The 14976-nt window shown below is 63.1% G+C and overlaps 1 protein-coding gene across 1 annotated transcript in view; it reads left to right on the top strand.

Moving 5' to 3' along the window:
- Nucleotides 1-2266: 2266 nt before the first annotated feature.
- The window catches only part of PROM2 (prominin 2), a 37672-nt gene continuing 24962 nt past the window's right edge, over nucleotides 2267-14976 (top strand). The window contains exons 1-10 of the mRNA XM_075910694.2: nucleotides 2267-3053; nucleotides 3638-3687; nucleotides 4214-4416; nucleotides 4909-5029; nucleotides 8529-8592; nucleotides 9766-9855; nucleotides 11896-12095; nucleotides 12253-12327; nucleotides 12416-12479; nucleotides 14351-14510. Of these exons, the coding sequence (XP_075766809.2) occupies nucleotides 2792-3053; nucleotides 3638-3687; nucleotides 4214-4416; nucleotides 4909-5029; nucleotides 8529-8592; nucleotides 9766-9855; nucleotides 11896-12095; nucleotides 12253-12327; nucleotides 12416-12479; nucleotides 14351-14510 (1289 nt within the window). The 5' untranslated portion in view covers nucleotides 2267-2791. The remainder of the gene's footprint in view (nucleotides 3054-3637; nucleotides 3688-4213; nucleotides 4417-4908; nucleotides 5030-8528; nucleotides 8593-9765; nucleotides 9856-11895; nucleotides 12096-12252; nucleotides 12328-12415; nucleotides 12480-14350; nucleotides 14511-14976) is intronic.

Below are 14976 nucleotides of genomic sequence, written 5' to 3'. Positions count from 1 at the left end.
AGGGTGGAGAACCTACTTTACAGCACTCAAGTGAGGATCGCGGAGCGCCAACTCATCAAGCCCTGGCGCAGGCCCGGGAGAGAGGCCCGTGTGTATCTATGGGGAAACTGAGGCACAGAGCGTTCGCAGAGAGGTTTTTCAGCACTGACACAGTCCTGCAGCGCTCACTGACATCAGCAAGGGCTGTGAAAATTGGGCAATAAATGGTGTACCCCAAAGGGGTCCGTGGGAGAGCGGGGCACCTTCCCCTCACAGCGCCAGGAGAGAACCCAGGAGTCCTGATTCCCTGCCCAGAGCTGTAGCCCCTCCATGTGCTGAGGGTGAGGCTGTGGTCACTTCTTTCCCACTTCAGCCACCCCCAGGGTGGGGTGTGTCTGGGCACCTCCCCCTGGGCCTAGAGAGAGCTGGCATCTGAGCTGGAAATAAATCACCCTGCATCTCGAGCAGGCCCAGGGCTGGGGGCGGGAAGGCAGCTCTCGCCCACCTCCTCCACGGGAAGCTGCCTCAACAAGCACCGGGCCCCGGGCCTGTTGGTGTGTCAGCTCCCAGGCGGCAAGTCTGTGCTGGCCCTGCAGTGGGAACGCCAGAGTCACACCTGGTGCCTCTTCCTATCTCTCTGCCCCACGCCCTCCTCCTCCCCCGGCCCCGACTGGCCTGCACCCGGCTTTCCGGGGCAGCTGGGCTGGGGCCAGTTCTGGTTGTGCCCCTCCGCCGTACTGCCCCTGAAGCCCCAAGACAGGGTGCCCGAGGCTGGCGGCCCCGGTGGGCAGAGCTGGGTGGTGCCCCACGGAACGTCTTCCAGGCCCTGACTCAAGCCTTGGCACTGAAGCCGCTTTCCCGGATCGCTGGCAAGAAAGGCGGGATGGGCTCCGTGCCGTAGGCCTGGGCAGCGGTTCCGGGAGGGACTCGGCACCTGCATGGGGCTGGGCGGCTTTTGACCCAGCTTAACGCCCTCTTATGACTCTGTTTCCCTTGGTTATTCTCAGGCAGCTGCTTTTGGGCCGTCGGCTGCGCGTTTCCCAGGCAGAGCCGCGGTTTGGCTTTTCTTCCCTGGCAGCAAAACCAAACAACATCTCCAGGGGATTCTCGGGGGGGGGGGGGGGGGGTGAACCATTTTCTGCCTCGCCTGGGCGATGCCGTACACATTGAATTCCCTGGCATGCGAAGGGTGAAAAGAGAAATCAGTGATTTGTTTTACAGGCGCAACACTGGTTTGTGGAAACCGTCACAATCGGAGCAGTTTAAGAAAAATGATTAACATCAGGTAAAGAAGAGAAGCAAACATTGAGCAGAGGGGGGAAGGGGAGGGAGTAGGGAGAGCGTATGGGGTGGGGAGCCATTTTGGGGTCAGGGGCCGCTCACGCGCAATAAATCAGTCGGGGGCTGCACACAAGTGAGAAGCAAGAAAAAAAAAACCCCTCACCCTCTCCGATCGAGGAGCAGAAAAACTCTCCTCATGTTCCCACGCACACCTGAGCCTAGGGTGGCCTGGGCTAGTAGATTTTGTCTGCTTTAGCCCTGTGGGAGGATGGGGTGCCAGCACAGGCTCCCCGATGCTGGGGGGAGCCCCGAGCCTCAGGGGCTGGATCCAAGAGAGCCAGGGACTGCACCCAGCCCCCGGGCGTGAGGTTCCCCACCCCGGTGTAGGGTGACCAGATAGCAAGTGTGAAAAATCCGGGTGGGGGAGGAGGATGAGAGGTAACAGGCTCTGATCCCCCTAGGAAGGGGGCGTGAGCGGGGTCCCACGCATCTGACAGGATCATTCAGATGAGGAAAGCATCCCAGGTCTCCGTGGGTATTTTTCATACAGGACATAGTAACGGCCAGGCGGCCAGGCTCGCGCTGTCTTCTCCCCCTGCATTACCCAGCAGGCCGTGCGAGCCTGCCAGTTCACCGCCGTTTTGCTCTGAGTAGCGCTGAGAACCAAACAGGCCGATGCTCTTTGCCTGTGTGACGAGATCGGAAAGTGGGTGGAAACAGCCCCCAAGGAATAACCCCCCAGCCTACGTGCCTTCCTTGGCTGAGCAGAACTGGATTATTGGCTCTCCATGTCCTCCCCAAGGGCGGTGTGTCGGGGTCACAGCAGTGTGCTCCAGCTGCGCTGTTGTTCCCTGGAGCCCTGGGGAGCAGAGCGTAACTTAGAGCAGCCCCGAGGCGGCTGTGACTTGCACAGAGAGGACCAGACAAGGCCTTGCATGGCACCTGGGATTACAGGCACTTTAAGCCGCCCATTCGCTGGGAATCGGCTATTTAATGCCACCGGCCCCAGCTTGGGGTGAGCCCCTAGATTTGACAGTACCCCAGGCATGAGGGGCTGCACTGCCAGTTGCGGGGAGCAGGGGCGGGGGGCAGGGAGAAAGGGAGCGCACATCCCCTGTCTCCTCTCCCTCCCCGTTGGGCCTGCTGGTCTCTCCAGCCACCCTTGCAGAGGGAAAGCGGGCACCGCTCAGCGGCTCGGGACAGGAGAGCGGATTGCGAAAGGGGCCGGGAACAGCTGCTGAGAGAAGCACTTCACCCCACCCCATTGCTGGAGCAGAGGGAAGCGCAGCCCCCCCCAGGCATGAAACCAGTCAGGCCAGTTTCATAGACTCTCCGAGAGCAGAGACAATCAGCTGGCAAGGAGGGCGGGCCAGAGCCGGGATGTGCAGGAGCTGGGAGCGCTGAGTGGGTCTGGGCACCTCCACGGAGACCTCCGGGCTCCCCAGCCTCCAGGCACAGCCCCTGCGGGAGGGGACTCCTCCTCCAGACTGGGCCTCCTTGGAGCTCCGTTGTGATCCAGGTGACAGAGCCGATGCCGGCCCCTCCGGCCAGACGCGCCCGGGGCTCAGGGTCAGCTCTGCCTCTGCCCCTGTCTCTGGCCCTGGCCTGGGTTCTCTTGGAACCAGCTCGCTCCCAGCAATGTCCATCTGGGAACCCCCTCGTCCACCAGTTCCTGGAGATCGGGGCTGACCAGCGGGTCCCCGCCCAGCACCGGGTCCCATGCTCACTGGATCCGCTCTACAGCATCGTCCGGCGCTACCTGGATGTGATCCAGCAGAACCCCTTCCCCACAGGTGAGCCACAGGGGGGCTAGAGAGCTGGGGGGCAGCCTGCCCCCCCCAGTGCCAGAGAAAGGGGCCCACTCAGGGAAGGGCGTCCCGGCAGTCGGGGTGCTGATCGGAGCGGTGCTGGCGGCAGGTTTTGGCTGGGGGTCGACCGCCAAACGACATTTTCAGCAGACTGGAAAATCAAAGGAAAACTCCTTTTGGCGTTAACGACTTGTGGGAACCGTTCCCCTGGCTAACAGCTGAGAAGTGGGACAGAGCAACAGGCCAGGAACCCTCCGGTGTGGTCTGTGCTGCTTTGGGCCAAGCAATTCCAAACTGGGGCGAGGCTGGGGGTCACCCAATTGGCGTTTTCTGCTGGGGGGAGGGAAGAAGTCGTGCTCAGAAATCTGCCCCGGCGCTAGTGCTGGGCGTGCAGGGGGCGGGGCCCTGAGGGGGGCTTCTGAGCACCAATGGCCCCGAGTCCCCGTGGAAACCCACCGCCACGGCCTACCGGCGGGGGCAAAGCAGCGGGAAAGAGCGTCGCCAGTGGAAGGGAGACGTGGGGGGACGGCGGCCGGTTCGGATGTTCCACGGGCTGTTTTGTTTCACAGGGCTGCTCCGGGTGGCCCTGAATCAACCGTCCTCAGTCAGAACCTCTCAGGTGAGCAGGGCGGGGGGGGGGGGGGGTTGTACCCCTCCCGGGCGGCATGGCCCAGCTTCACTCGCTCCTCGTGGGGGGGTCTCTGCCTGGGGCCCAGCTCTGGCACTGCAGGCTGCCTGGGTGGGCACCAGGACTCCCTCGGTGCACGAGGGCGGGTGAAGGAGGGGCCGGATGGGTGAGCTGTGTGGGGTGTGCAGAAGGCTGAGGCGGAGGGTACAGGAGGGGTGGGGCAAGGAGTTTTGGGGAAAGGGGAGGGGGTGGGGACGAGTGGCAGGGTAGAGCCGGGGGGGGGGGTTGGGGGGGGGTCAAAGGGAGGGCGGGGGATGGGCAGGACAAGGGGAGGGCAGGGGAGGAGCAAAGGGTGGGGCAAGAGGAGGGCAGGGGATGGGTATGGCAAGGGGATGAGTGGGGTGGACCAAGCGGAGGGTGTGGGAGATGAGTGGGGGCCAGGGCAAGGGGAGAGTGGGGCAGGGGAGTGGGGCCAGGGAAGGCCCCCCTGAGGTGGCCCCTGCTCACTCGCCCCTAGGTGGTGCACTACCAGGTGGGCTATGTGGTCTGCGCCGTGATTGCTGCGCTCTTCTTCGTGGCGGTGCCGGTGACCGGCCTGTGCTTCTGCTGCTGCCGGCGCCGGCGGCGCTGCGGGGGGCACATCAAGGCCTATCGCCGCTCCCTCGCCTGCTGGCGCAACCTCCTCACGGTCTGCCTCTTCCTCACCACCGCCATCCTCCTGTGAGTGAGGGCGCCGGGCGGGAGGCGGGGAGCGGAGACGGCAAACCGCGTGCTCACTGGGGATGGCGCAGGGGAGCTAGTCCAGGGGGCACCGAGAGGGGACAATATACCGTAGGGCAGCACATGGGGGCAGGGCTGGGCCGCTGGGGCTCATCTCCCTTTGGGCACTTCCTGGGCACTGGGGCAGGAGGGAAAGGGGCATTTGAGGCTCTCCATGCAGGATCCAGGGCGCACTGGCTGTCACAGCTGAATTTTCAACCCATCCAGGACAAGCCCCCCCATTTTCCCTCGTCCCCAGTGACCCATCCCCCTAGTCTCACCACTGAGCCCTGGCCCGCCACGGACCTGCCCCTGCGGCCCTTCGTCTCTGCCCCGCCCCTGCCAGCCCAGCGCTGGAGCTGAGGGCTTGGCCCCGGCCCAGCCCATGACGGTCGATTCGGTCGCCTTGGGGCACTGCGCACAGGTGACCTGGTCTGGCCTCGTCCCCCGCAGGGCCGGCGTGATCTGCGCTTTCGTTGCCAACCACTGGGTGAAGGAGCAGATGGAGCCCGGCGCCCGAGCCGTGCCAGCCACGTTCCGCACTTTGAGGCAGCACGTTAGCAGCATCCCGCAGGTGAGCCGGAGCCGCCCGGCCTGCTGGCGGTCAGCCTGCAGGGCCGGGAGAACGGTCCCAGTAGCTGCGCAGGGCTGCCGGGTGCGTCTGTGCTGGGGATGGAGAGGCAAGCAGGGATGGGGCCCGGTTCCCAGGCTGCGTCAGGGATGCTGCGGCATCCTGCTCCTCCCTGGAATCCTGTTTAGGCCCCAGGTCTCCTTCCTAGTCTGTGGGGCTTCTGCAGACCTTGGCTAGAAGGGCATGAGAGGGACGGGCACCAGCAGGCCTGGCTCTGCTCCAGCCCGGGGCTTCAGGTCCGGAGTGGGAAGCCCAGGAGAGGGGGATGGTGCGTCAGGAGCAGCAGGCGCTCCTTAAAGTGGGGGGCTGCCACACCCCTTCCCTGGGAGCCCTACCTGCCATGCCAGCTCTTCCCCCACCCCAAGCACCACTGCCCCTTGCTCCTCCCCACCACCTTCCTCTCCCCCTCGCTTGGTAAAAAGTGCCGCGTGCAGGACCACCTCGTGGGAGCTGGGGCTGCCTGTCTCCAGGAACCTGCCCGGAGCCAGGGAGCACCGAGCGCTGTGCCGCCCAGAAAACAAAACGCGCTCCCAGCACTTGTACCTGCTCTCCCCGGTGGGGCAAACGGGCTGAAACCATCGACATCAACAAGCTGCTCTCAGGCCAGGGCAGGCGGACGCCGCGGAGAGGGGCACGGTGGACGGAGAGAGTCCGTAAGGCGGGCGGGCGGGAGTCTCCAGCCAGCGGGGTGCTGGGAGGCTAGATGGACACAGGAGCGAAGGGGGAGACAGGCGCGGGTACTACGAGGGTGGATCAGACGAGGGGTCTGTATGAGGATGGATACATTGGGCCCCAGGATCCAACAGTCCACTGCAATCCCTGCCCGTGCTGCGAGGGCTGACTCAGAGCCGGGTCCCCAGGGCCCAAGGGCAGGCTCTGTCATGGCCGGCATGTCAGCCACTTTCTGCTCTGGTTGGCCGAGGGCCCCCCGGCAGGCCGAGCTGGCTGCCGAGTCACGGCCACAGCAGGGCTGCTCAAGGGCCGGTGCGCTAATGCAAGGAGACAGGCGCGAATCCAGGGCATGGAAATCAGCATGAATGTCCCCCGAGCCTGGGGATGACACATGTCACCTCTGCGATGTGCTGGGGAAAGCACGGAGCCAGGAAAGGCCGGGGAGGGGCCCAGCAGTCAGGGCAATGCGCAGTCCAGCCAGCAGGGCACAGATGCACCCGTGTCCCTATTGCTCTGAGGGTCGGGTGCTGGGCAAAGGGGGGATCCGTGGCGGGTCGGGCGCTGGGCAGAGCGGGGATCCGTGGCGGGTCGGGCGCTGGGCGGAGGGGGGATCCGTGGCGGGTCGGGCGCTGGGCAGAGGGGGGATCCGTGGCGGGTCGGGCGCTGGGCGGAGGGGGGATCCGTGGCGGGTCGGGCGCTGGGCAGAGGGGGATCCGTGGCGGGTCGGGCGCTGGGCGGAGGGGGGATCCGTGGCGGGTCGGGCGCTGGGCGGAGGGGGGATCCGTGGCACGTTGGGCGCTGGGTGGGGGGGGGGGATCCGTGGCGGGTCGGGTGCTGGGCGGAGGGGGGATCCGTGGCGGGTCGGGCGCTGGGCAGAGGGGGATCCGTGGTGGGTCGGGTGCTGGATAGAGGGGGGATCCGTGGCGGGTCGGGCACTGGGCGGAGGGGGGATCCGTGGTGGGTTGGGTGCTGGGCAGAGGGGGGATCCGTGGCGGGTCGGGTGCTGGGCGGAGGGGGGATCCGTGGCGGGTCGGGTGCTGGGCGGAGGGGGGATCCGTGGCGGGTCGGGTGCTGGGCGGAGGGGGGATCCGTGGCTCATTGGGCACTGGACGGAGGGGGATCCGTGGCGGGTCGGGTGCTGGGCGGAAGAGGGGGGTCTGTGGCGGGTCAGGTGCTGGGTGGAGGGGGGATCCGTGGTGGGTCGGGCGCTGGGCGGAGGGGGGATCCGTGGCCCATTGGGCACTGGGCGGAGGGGGGATCCGTGGTGGGTCGGGCGCTGGGCGGAGGGGGGATCCGTGGCCCATTGGGCACTGGGCGGACGGGGGATCCGTGGTGGGTCGGGCGCTGGGCGGAGGGGGGATCTGTGGCGGGTCGGGCACTGGGCGGAGGGGGGATCTGTGGCGGGTCGGGCACTGGGCGGAGGGGGGATCTGTGGCGGGTCGGGCACTGGGCGGAGGGGGGATCCGTGGCGGGTCGGGCACTGGGCGGAGGGGGGATCTGTGGCGGGTCGGGCACTGGGCGGAGGGGGGATCCGTGGCAGGTCAGGCTCTGGGCGGAGGGGGGATCCGTGGCTCATTGGGCACTGGATGGAGGGGGGATCAATGGCAGGTCGGGTGCTGGGCGGACGAGGGATCCGTGATGGGGCTGGGCCTCTGCTGGGGGCCAGGGTTCTGCTGCGTGGGAAGCCATGGACTGGAGGGTGGAATTCGTGAGCTGCACAGTGGGATTTTCATCCCCTGAGGGTGAAATCCCAGGTGCTAGTTCAGGGGGATTGGCATGGCCCCCCGGAGCTCCGCCTTAGCCCACGGCAGGCCGGCTGAGCGGAGGTTTGGGTGTAAGCGGGAGCAAAGCCAGTGAGGGTGTGACACTGCCCCTAGCCCCGTGCGGAGGGGCTGAAAAGGGGCGGGAGGAGGTCTGCGGGAGGGAGGACTTCAATCATCCCAGATCCCCAGCGCCTTCAGGCTTTGCCCAGCGGCCTGGATTAACGATTGGGGCAGGCTGGAGAGATGAGCTTCCCCAGCCACCCTGCGTGGTCCTGGCGAGTGCAGTGGGGCCCACCCAGCGATGATTTGGAGCTGTGTTGGAAGGGAGGCCCAGGGGGTGCCGTCCAGACATCTCTCTCAGAAGCCCTCCCGTGGGCTGGGTCCCTGCCCAGCACCTGGCCTGAGAGCCCATGGCCTAGGGCGTGAGCCGAGAGCCGTGGCTGCGTAGCATTCATCGGCGATTGTTTGGGGCTGCGCCCCGGCCAAGGCTGGGCCAAGGTTTGCCCAGGAAGCAGGGATCCCCCGTCTGCGTGGTGGGTGGAGAAGCCAGGGCCGGGGCCGGGAGCTCTTGGCAGCGTCCGTCTCAGCCCTTGTCTTCGCTAGGAGGTGGTTAGAGCACGACGTGGCAGGGAGGAGTGAGCGACCGTGGCGCCGGGGAGAGGGGACCCCGGCCTGCTGTTGCTCGTGGTGACAGCCCCCGGGACCAGCTGGCAGCCACATGCCGGAGACCACGACCCGTCCTTGGCCGCAGTCAGCTGACTCTGCTCGTTACAGTCACGCTCCAATGGGGCACAGCCTGTGGGACGACCCCGCAGGAGAACCGGGGGGGGGGGGATGCCCTGGGCCGTCTCTGTGCAGAATGGGGACGGCTGCGTGGAACAGACCAACCCGCGGGCGGGAGCACAATGACCCATGCCCGAGGGGCCAGCGGGGGAGCCCCCTGCAGCCAGTGACCCTGCTGACGCCATCTGCGGGGGCTGAGACCTCTCCGCTTGTCTCTCCGGCAGGGGGTGCAGTCCGTGGTGGAGCAGTTTGCGGTGCCCAGGCAGCAAATGATCAGCGACCTGGACAGTGAGTGTCTGGCCACTGGCTCTTCTGGGCCAGAGCCGCCCCCCTCCTCCCTGGGAGACTGGGGGGAGAGCGCGGCTCCGCGATTGACCCTGGGTCCCAGGCCTCCCCTCGGCGCAGTTCTCACGGGTTTCTCTGCACGGCCCTTACACCATCCATGGCAAAGCTCCCGGGCATTTGGCGGGGAGCAGAGTCGAATCATTCAGCCCCGGTTGTATCCACTGGATACGCAGCGTCCGGCCTCCCTGGTCACCTGGCGCTCGTGGCAGAACCCTTCCCCTGCCCCCACTGAACCAGATTTCCCTCAGCACTTGCCCTGCAACAGGAAAATCCCCACTGGACCACACAGCAGCCTCCCGTCGGAGCGGCCAGACTGGCTCACACTGGGTCCATCAAGCCCAGATCCCGTCTGCCGACAGCGGCCAATGCCCAGAGGGAGTGAGCAGAACAGGCAGTCACCAAGGGATCCCTCCCCCGTCACCCAGCCCCTGACAAACAGAGACTAGGGTCCTGGCTAATAAGTACTGATGGACCCGTCTGCTATGAATTGATCTAGTTCTTTCTTCAACCCTGTTAAAGTCCTGGTCTTCACAGCCTCCCCTGGCAAGGAGTTCCACAGGTTGAAATGAGAAGGAGCGATTTCTCAGCAGGGCTGCTTTAACCCCGCCCCAAGTGCTTCTGGGCATCTCCTTGGCCCTCACCCCAGCCTGTGTGGAGCTGGGAGTGGTTCTTCCTTACCAGGTCAAGCCAGCCGAGGCTGTCCAGTCTCTGGAGAGATGTTGAGCAGGCCTGGGTGGATGTGGGGTCTTGAGAGCCAGGAGAGGGTCCCCAAGGTTGGCCGCCGGGGAGAGGAGAAGGTGGAGACGAGGCCAGCCCCTGCTCTCAGTCGCCGGCACAACGGCATGGAAGTCGGTGAAGCTGGCGTGGCACCACGTGCCGGCTTTGCGTGTGTTAGTGAGGGGCAGCGCCTCGGAATGGCTACGGCCCACGGGGGCTACGAGACACGCCGCGTCCGTACGCTCAGGGCCAGGGCTGACCGGGCTGGGCTCCCGGACCCCGATTCCAGCGCCTACGCCACGGGGCCTGCCTGCAGCGTGTGGCGTCCTCGCCCGTGGCGAGCCCGTCCCACGGAGGCCGGCGGCAGCCGCTCATGTAGGGCCGTTGGGTGCGTTTCAGGCATCAGCCGCAGCCTCGGCCTCTCGGTCCATTCGCTGCTGAAGGAGCAGGTGCACTCAGCGCTGGAGGCCGTGCAGGGCAGAGCCCAAGGTAAGACGGAGGCTTGGCTTCTCCTGCGGGACGACCTGTCCCCCTTGGCGTCAGAAACGAAAGGGGCTGACTCCAGACCAGGGGAGCCTTCTCATGCCAGGCTAGGGTGGGGAAGGGTCCAAACCGCTACCTCTGCCTGCCGTGGGGGTCCCTGCCCCACACTGGGCAGGGGCTGGCCCCCCATCTCACCCCTCACCTGTGACCCAGGGTGCCTGTGGCAGCCCTCACTGAAAATGCCAAGGGAGAGCAGACCCCCCCCCCCCCCCGCAACCCTGGTGGTTAACACTGAAGTGAAATCACCGCCCAGTCTCAGACTGGCTCCTGATTCCCCCATGCTGGTTACTGGGAAGCTGAAAACAGAAACCCCCCAGCCTCCTTCACTGCCTGCCAGCTCCCTGGCTCCCCGTCAGCACCGAGGTCCAGTACAGCGAGAAGTGGTTTCAAAACTCAGCTCACGTCCACAGCACGTCCTTCTGCCCAGCGGGTCGGCCACGTTCCCAGCTCACTGCTCGTTCGGATCGTGCCCAAAATGCCACCGGCCAGCCAATGCGTTAGGGGCTAACACGCGAGGTTTATTGTAAAGAAAAAAGTATAAGAGGAGCCTTGTTAAATGGCAAAGCGCTCGGCTACCTACAGAGACGCCAGAGTCCTGGCATCAGGTTCTTAGCAGAACTGGTGAGTCTGCGGCCTGGGGAAGAACATCACCAGCATGGATGGGTCCGTCCGTCCTTCCTTCAGAGCTTCAGTCTGTAGGAACGTTCGTCCAGCGGCAGGGAGCAGGAAGGGAGACAAAGTGAATATAAACGGCAGCCGCATCTTCTCCATTTTGCCATGGGGCTGCTACTTGCTGGCTATGTCTACACTGGCGGCTTCTTGCTCCAGAAATATGCAAATAAGGCTAAGCGTGGAATATCATAGAATCCTAGAATACTAGGACTGGAAGGGACCTCGAGAGTCATCGAGTCCAGTCCCCTGCCCTCATGGCAGGACCAAATACTGTCTAGACCGTCCCTGATAGACATTTATCTAACCTACTCTTAAATATCTGCAGAGATGGGGATTCCACAACCTCTCTGGGCAATTTATTCCAGTGTTTGACCACCCTGACAGTTAGGAACTTTTTCCTAATGTCCAACCTAAACCTCCCTTGCTGCAGTTTAAGCCCATTGCTTCTTGTTCTATCCCCAGAGGCCAAGATGAACAAGTTTTCTCCCTCCTCCTTATGACACCCTATATACTACACTGATTATTTTCAGGAAGAACGGCACTGCACAAGAGGGTTTTTCTTGCGCTAGAAGGAGCAGTGTAGACGCTCCTTCTGGAGCAAGAGCCTCTTCTGCAAAAATGGCCGCTCATTAGGTATGCAAATGAGTCTCGGCGATATTCCACGCTTAGCCTCATTTGCATATCTCTGGCGCAAGAAGCCGCCAGTGTAGACATAGCCCCTGTGTCCCGCACACAAGCGTCACGGCACGTGGCGTGGGAAAGCCAGTTCTGTCCGCTGACGCTGCTCCGTGCCTTGCCGAGTCCTAAGGCGAATCCCCCGGCCCCTTTCCTTGGCTCATTGTACAGCCGGGATGGGCCATCCACCAGGCCAGGCAGGCTGATGCCAGTCTGTCCGGGGGTGTCGCTCAGCAACGCGGCCAAGTTTGCAAACGCAGCTACCACTCCCCAGCCAAAGGTGAGACAAACCTGGGAAGAAGATCCCCGAGCCTGGCAGATCCTGACACTTGGACAGACCCTTACGTGCCCTATGGGGTCAGATTCCTGGCAATTCTATAATTGTGTCTCCCCTGTTCCGGGAGCTGCTGCCGACCCTCAGACCTTCCTCTGATCTGCTCCCCTGGTCTGGCCTCTAGCCAGAGGCTGGGACCTGGAGGGGTGGGGGTGCCACCCGTGCTGAATTCGGCAGCCTGTTGAGCGGCCCCATAGCTGCTTGGGTAGCGGCCGGGCAGGGGAGCATGGGGGCGAGCCTGCCCGCGAGGCGAGAGCGGTACAGATGGAGCGGCGCCAGCACGAGCCTCGGGCTTTCTCGTTAAGACCTACAGAACTCGCGGCACCACATGGAGAGTCTCAACAAGACCGTGGGGACGCTGACTCATTACCAGGGCGAGCTGGGCCTGGCGCTGAGAGGCCGCAAGGAGAGCGCGCTCTCCCTCCTGGACGATCCGCGCTGCACATCCTGTGCCAGGGCGCTGGACAAAGCCCAGCAGCTGGAGCTGGGAGCCGACTACAGGAGGGTGAGTGCAGGCGAGTCTGAGGGGGCGACGGGTCTCTCTGGTCCCTCTGTGTCCACTCCCTCAGCCCGCCCCCCCCCCCCCCGCCACGCCCGCTGGCTCCCTGCCGAGCCGGAGAGGGGAGCTCAGCCCGTCAGGGAACGATGGTTTCTTCTCGCAGGTTCCTTCGGTGGAAAAGGTTTTGAAGACGCTGCGCAGTCTCCCCAAGGCGAACTTCCCAGACTTGATCCGCCAGGTAGGCGACCGGCGAGGCCTGGGCCTGATCTGCCAACTGGAAAGCTGCTCCGGTTTGGGGGAGAACACATCTCTTTTTGCTCTTCCAGGGCAACAGCACCTTCAACTCCATCCCAGGCCACACTGTGGGGAAGATGGCCCGGCTCGTGCAGGGTGAGCAAAGCCCTTCCATGGCCAGGGGCGTGTTGCGCTTCCGAACTCTGGGCCTGGGAGCTACAAAACCCCATTGCCGTTGAGTCCTGAGAACTGCCTCTTGCCTTTCTACGAACACAGCCTGTCTGCAGAGCCAGCAGCCATTTTGTTCCCAGTGTGGCTGCAGACTGGTAGGACAGGCACCCCCGGTGCTCTTGGGGACTTTACTTCTGTTCTTTCTTGCTCGGTTGTTTCCTTAAATCTGTGCACCGGCCAGGCACCGGGGCCCACGTTCTCCAAGGAATTTAGCCACCAGGTCATATAAACATAGAATCGTAGAGCTGGAAGGGACCTCAGGAGGCCATCAAGTCCAGCCCCCTGCCCAAGGCAGGACCAATCCCAACTAAATCAACCCAGCCAGGGCTTTGTCAAGCCGAGACTTAAACACCTCTAGGGATGGAGATTCCACCAGCTCCCTAGGTAACCCATCCCAGTGCTTCCCCACCCGCCTAGGGAAATAGTTTTTTCTAATGTCCAACCTAGACCACCCCCACTGTAACTTGAGCCCATTGCTCCTTGTTCTGCCATCCATCACCACTGTGAACAGCCTCTCGCCATCCTCTTTGGAATCTCCCTTCAGGAAGTTGAAGGCTGCTCTCAAATCCCCCCTCACTCTCCTCTTCTGCAGACTAAACAAACCCCAGTCCCTCAGGGTATGTCTACACTTGCACCCTAGTTTGAACTAGGGATGCAAATGCAGGCATTCGAAATAGTCAATGAGGTGGGGATTTAAATATCCCACGCTTTGTTAGCATGATCTCGCTGGTGCGCTAGTCTGAATCACAGCTGATTCGAACCAGGAAGTACGCACCGGAACCCATTGGTTCGAACTCACATTACTCCAGTGTAGACATACCCTCAGTCTCTCCTCATAGGTCATATGCTCCAGCCCCCTAATCATTTTGGTTGCCCTCCGCTGGACCCTCTCTAATGCGTCCACATCCTTTCTATAGTGGGGGGCCCAGAACTGGACACGGTACTCCAGGTGTGGCCTCACCAGAGCCAAATAAAAGGGAAAGTCCCACTGATTCCAGTGGCAGTTGGGCACCTTTGAGCCTGTGGGCCTGGGAAATTATCCTGCTTGTGTCCAATGGAGCCGAAAGAAACAAGCAAGTCTTTATACGGGGGTCACGAACCCCTGGAAATAGGAGCAAGTAGCAGCAATACTGAAGGGCAGTAAATCTTAAGAAAGTAAAGGACTCAGCCAAAGAGCCACAGCAGAGACCAGCTCCCCGCGGTGCTTGGTGCAGGCACGGTAGGAGACAGTCGAAATAGGCCAGACCACGTGGGAGGGTAAGAGACTGACTCAAGGTCACCCAGCACATCAGTTGCAAAGCTGGGAGTTGCACTTATCCTGAAACGCGGGCCAAGGTCCTATCCATTGCAGCCTGGGGTAATGGGAGTCTCGGCGTGTGCGTCTACACTGCAGCGTAACAACCAGCCTCGGGCTGAGGCTTGAGCCCAACCCCCCCTACGGTCCACACAAGGCAAATGGCTCTGGCACAGGCCAGCAAACGTACAGGACTTGGGTCCTATGCGCCATCTGAGCCCGAGAGCTGGGTCCGTACCTGCGACATGGGTCCGAGCACCATGATCTGGCAGAGGTTGGGGTCAGGGTGTGTTTCCAGCACCGGGTGAGGGGCAGGCTCCTCTAGGACTCTGGCACAGGTGGGGTGAGAGGCCCCGTGCCCCCCAGAGGACGGATGTATTTTGTGACTGGGCCTGTAAGATCAAGCTTCTTTGGGCCACAGAGAAGGACCAACGCTTGCCTGCTCCCCCTCCATGCCAGCTGCAGGGCTAGTCCCTCCTGCCTCCCCCCTCTCACCTTGCAGAGCTAAAGGACGAAGTGAACCAGGCCAGCGGGAAACTTCAGTCTCTGGCAGACAGCTTCCCCGTGGCCAGGCACACGCAGCCCCTGACGGACGCCCTGATGCAGGCAGAGCAGAGGAGCCGCCCTTACCTTCAGGAGGTGACACACTATGAAAGATACAGGTAACGGCGAGGAGCTGCAGCTGTTTGAATCTAGGAGCCTGATCTGAGGCTCACCCCAGTGGGACTCAGGATTCAGGCAGGTTACACCTGTATAAAACCAGGGGAAGGGAAATCAGAGGCAGCGTAGCGATTTTCCTGGTTCAGCCTCTGGGAATGGTCCTATCCCCTGTGGCAACCTCCCACTTCTTACCATTGGAGCTAAGGGAGCCACTCTGTTAGCTGGAAGCAGTAGTAGGCTGTTATCCTTTGCTGGCCCACCACTCGCAGAAGTTCCACACACATTGTCAGTGTATCGTGCTTCTTTAAGGGGTCCACAGTGTCTCATATCAGCACTGGCTGCTCCTGGGTCAAAGCCCTCTGGCTGCTGAGAGTTCACCGAGGCTGGAAACCTTCCCGGTGGTCACTCGACTTCTTGCCAAGAGGCCCTGGGTGGCTCTGCGGCCGTGTCAGCGCCCTAACGTCCAGG

This window comes from Pelodiscus sinensis, chromosome 28 (assembly GCF_052426305.1).
Source record: "Pelodiscus sinensis isolate ZL-2025 chromosome 28, ASM5242630v1, whole genome shotgun sequence".
In the NCBI taxonomy this organism is placed as follows: Eukaryota; Metazoa; Chordata; order Testudines; family Trionychidae; genus Pelodiscus; species Pelodiscus sinensis.
This window is presented reverse-complemented; position numbering and strand designations above follow the sequence as displayed.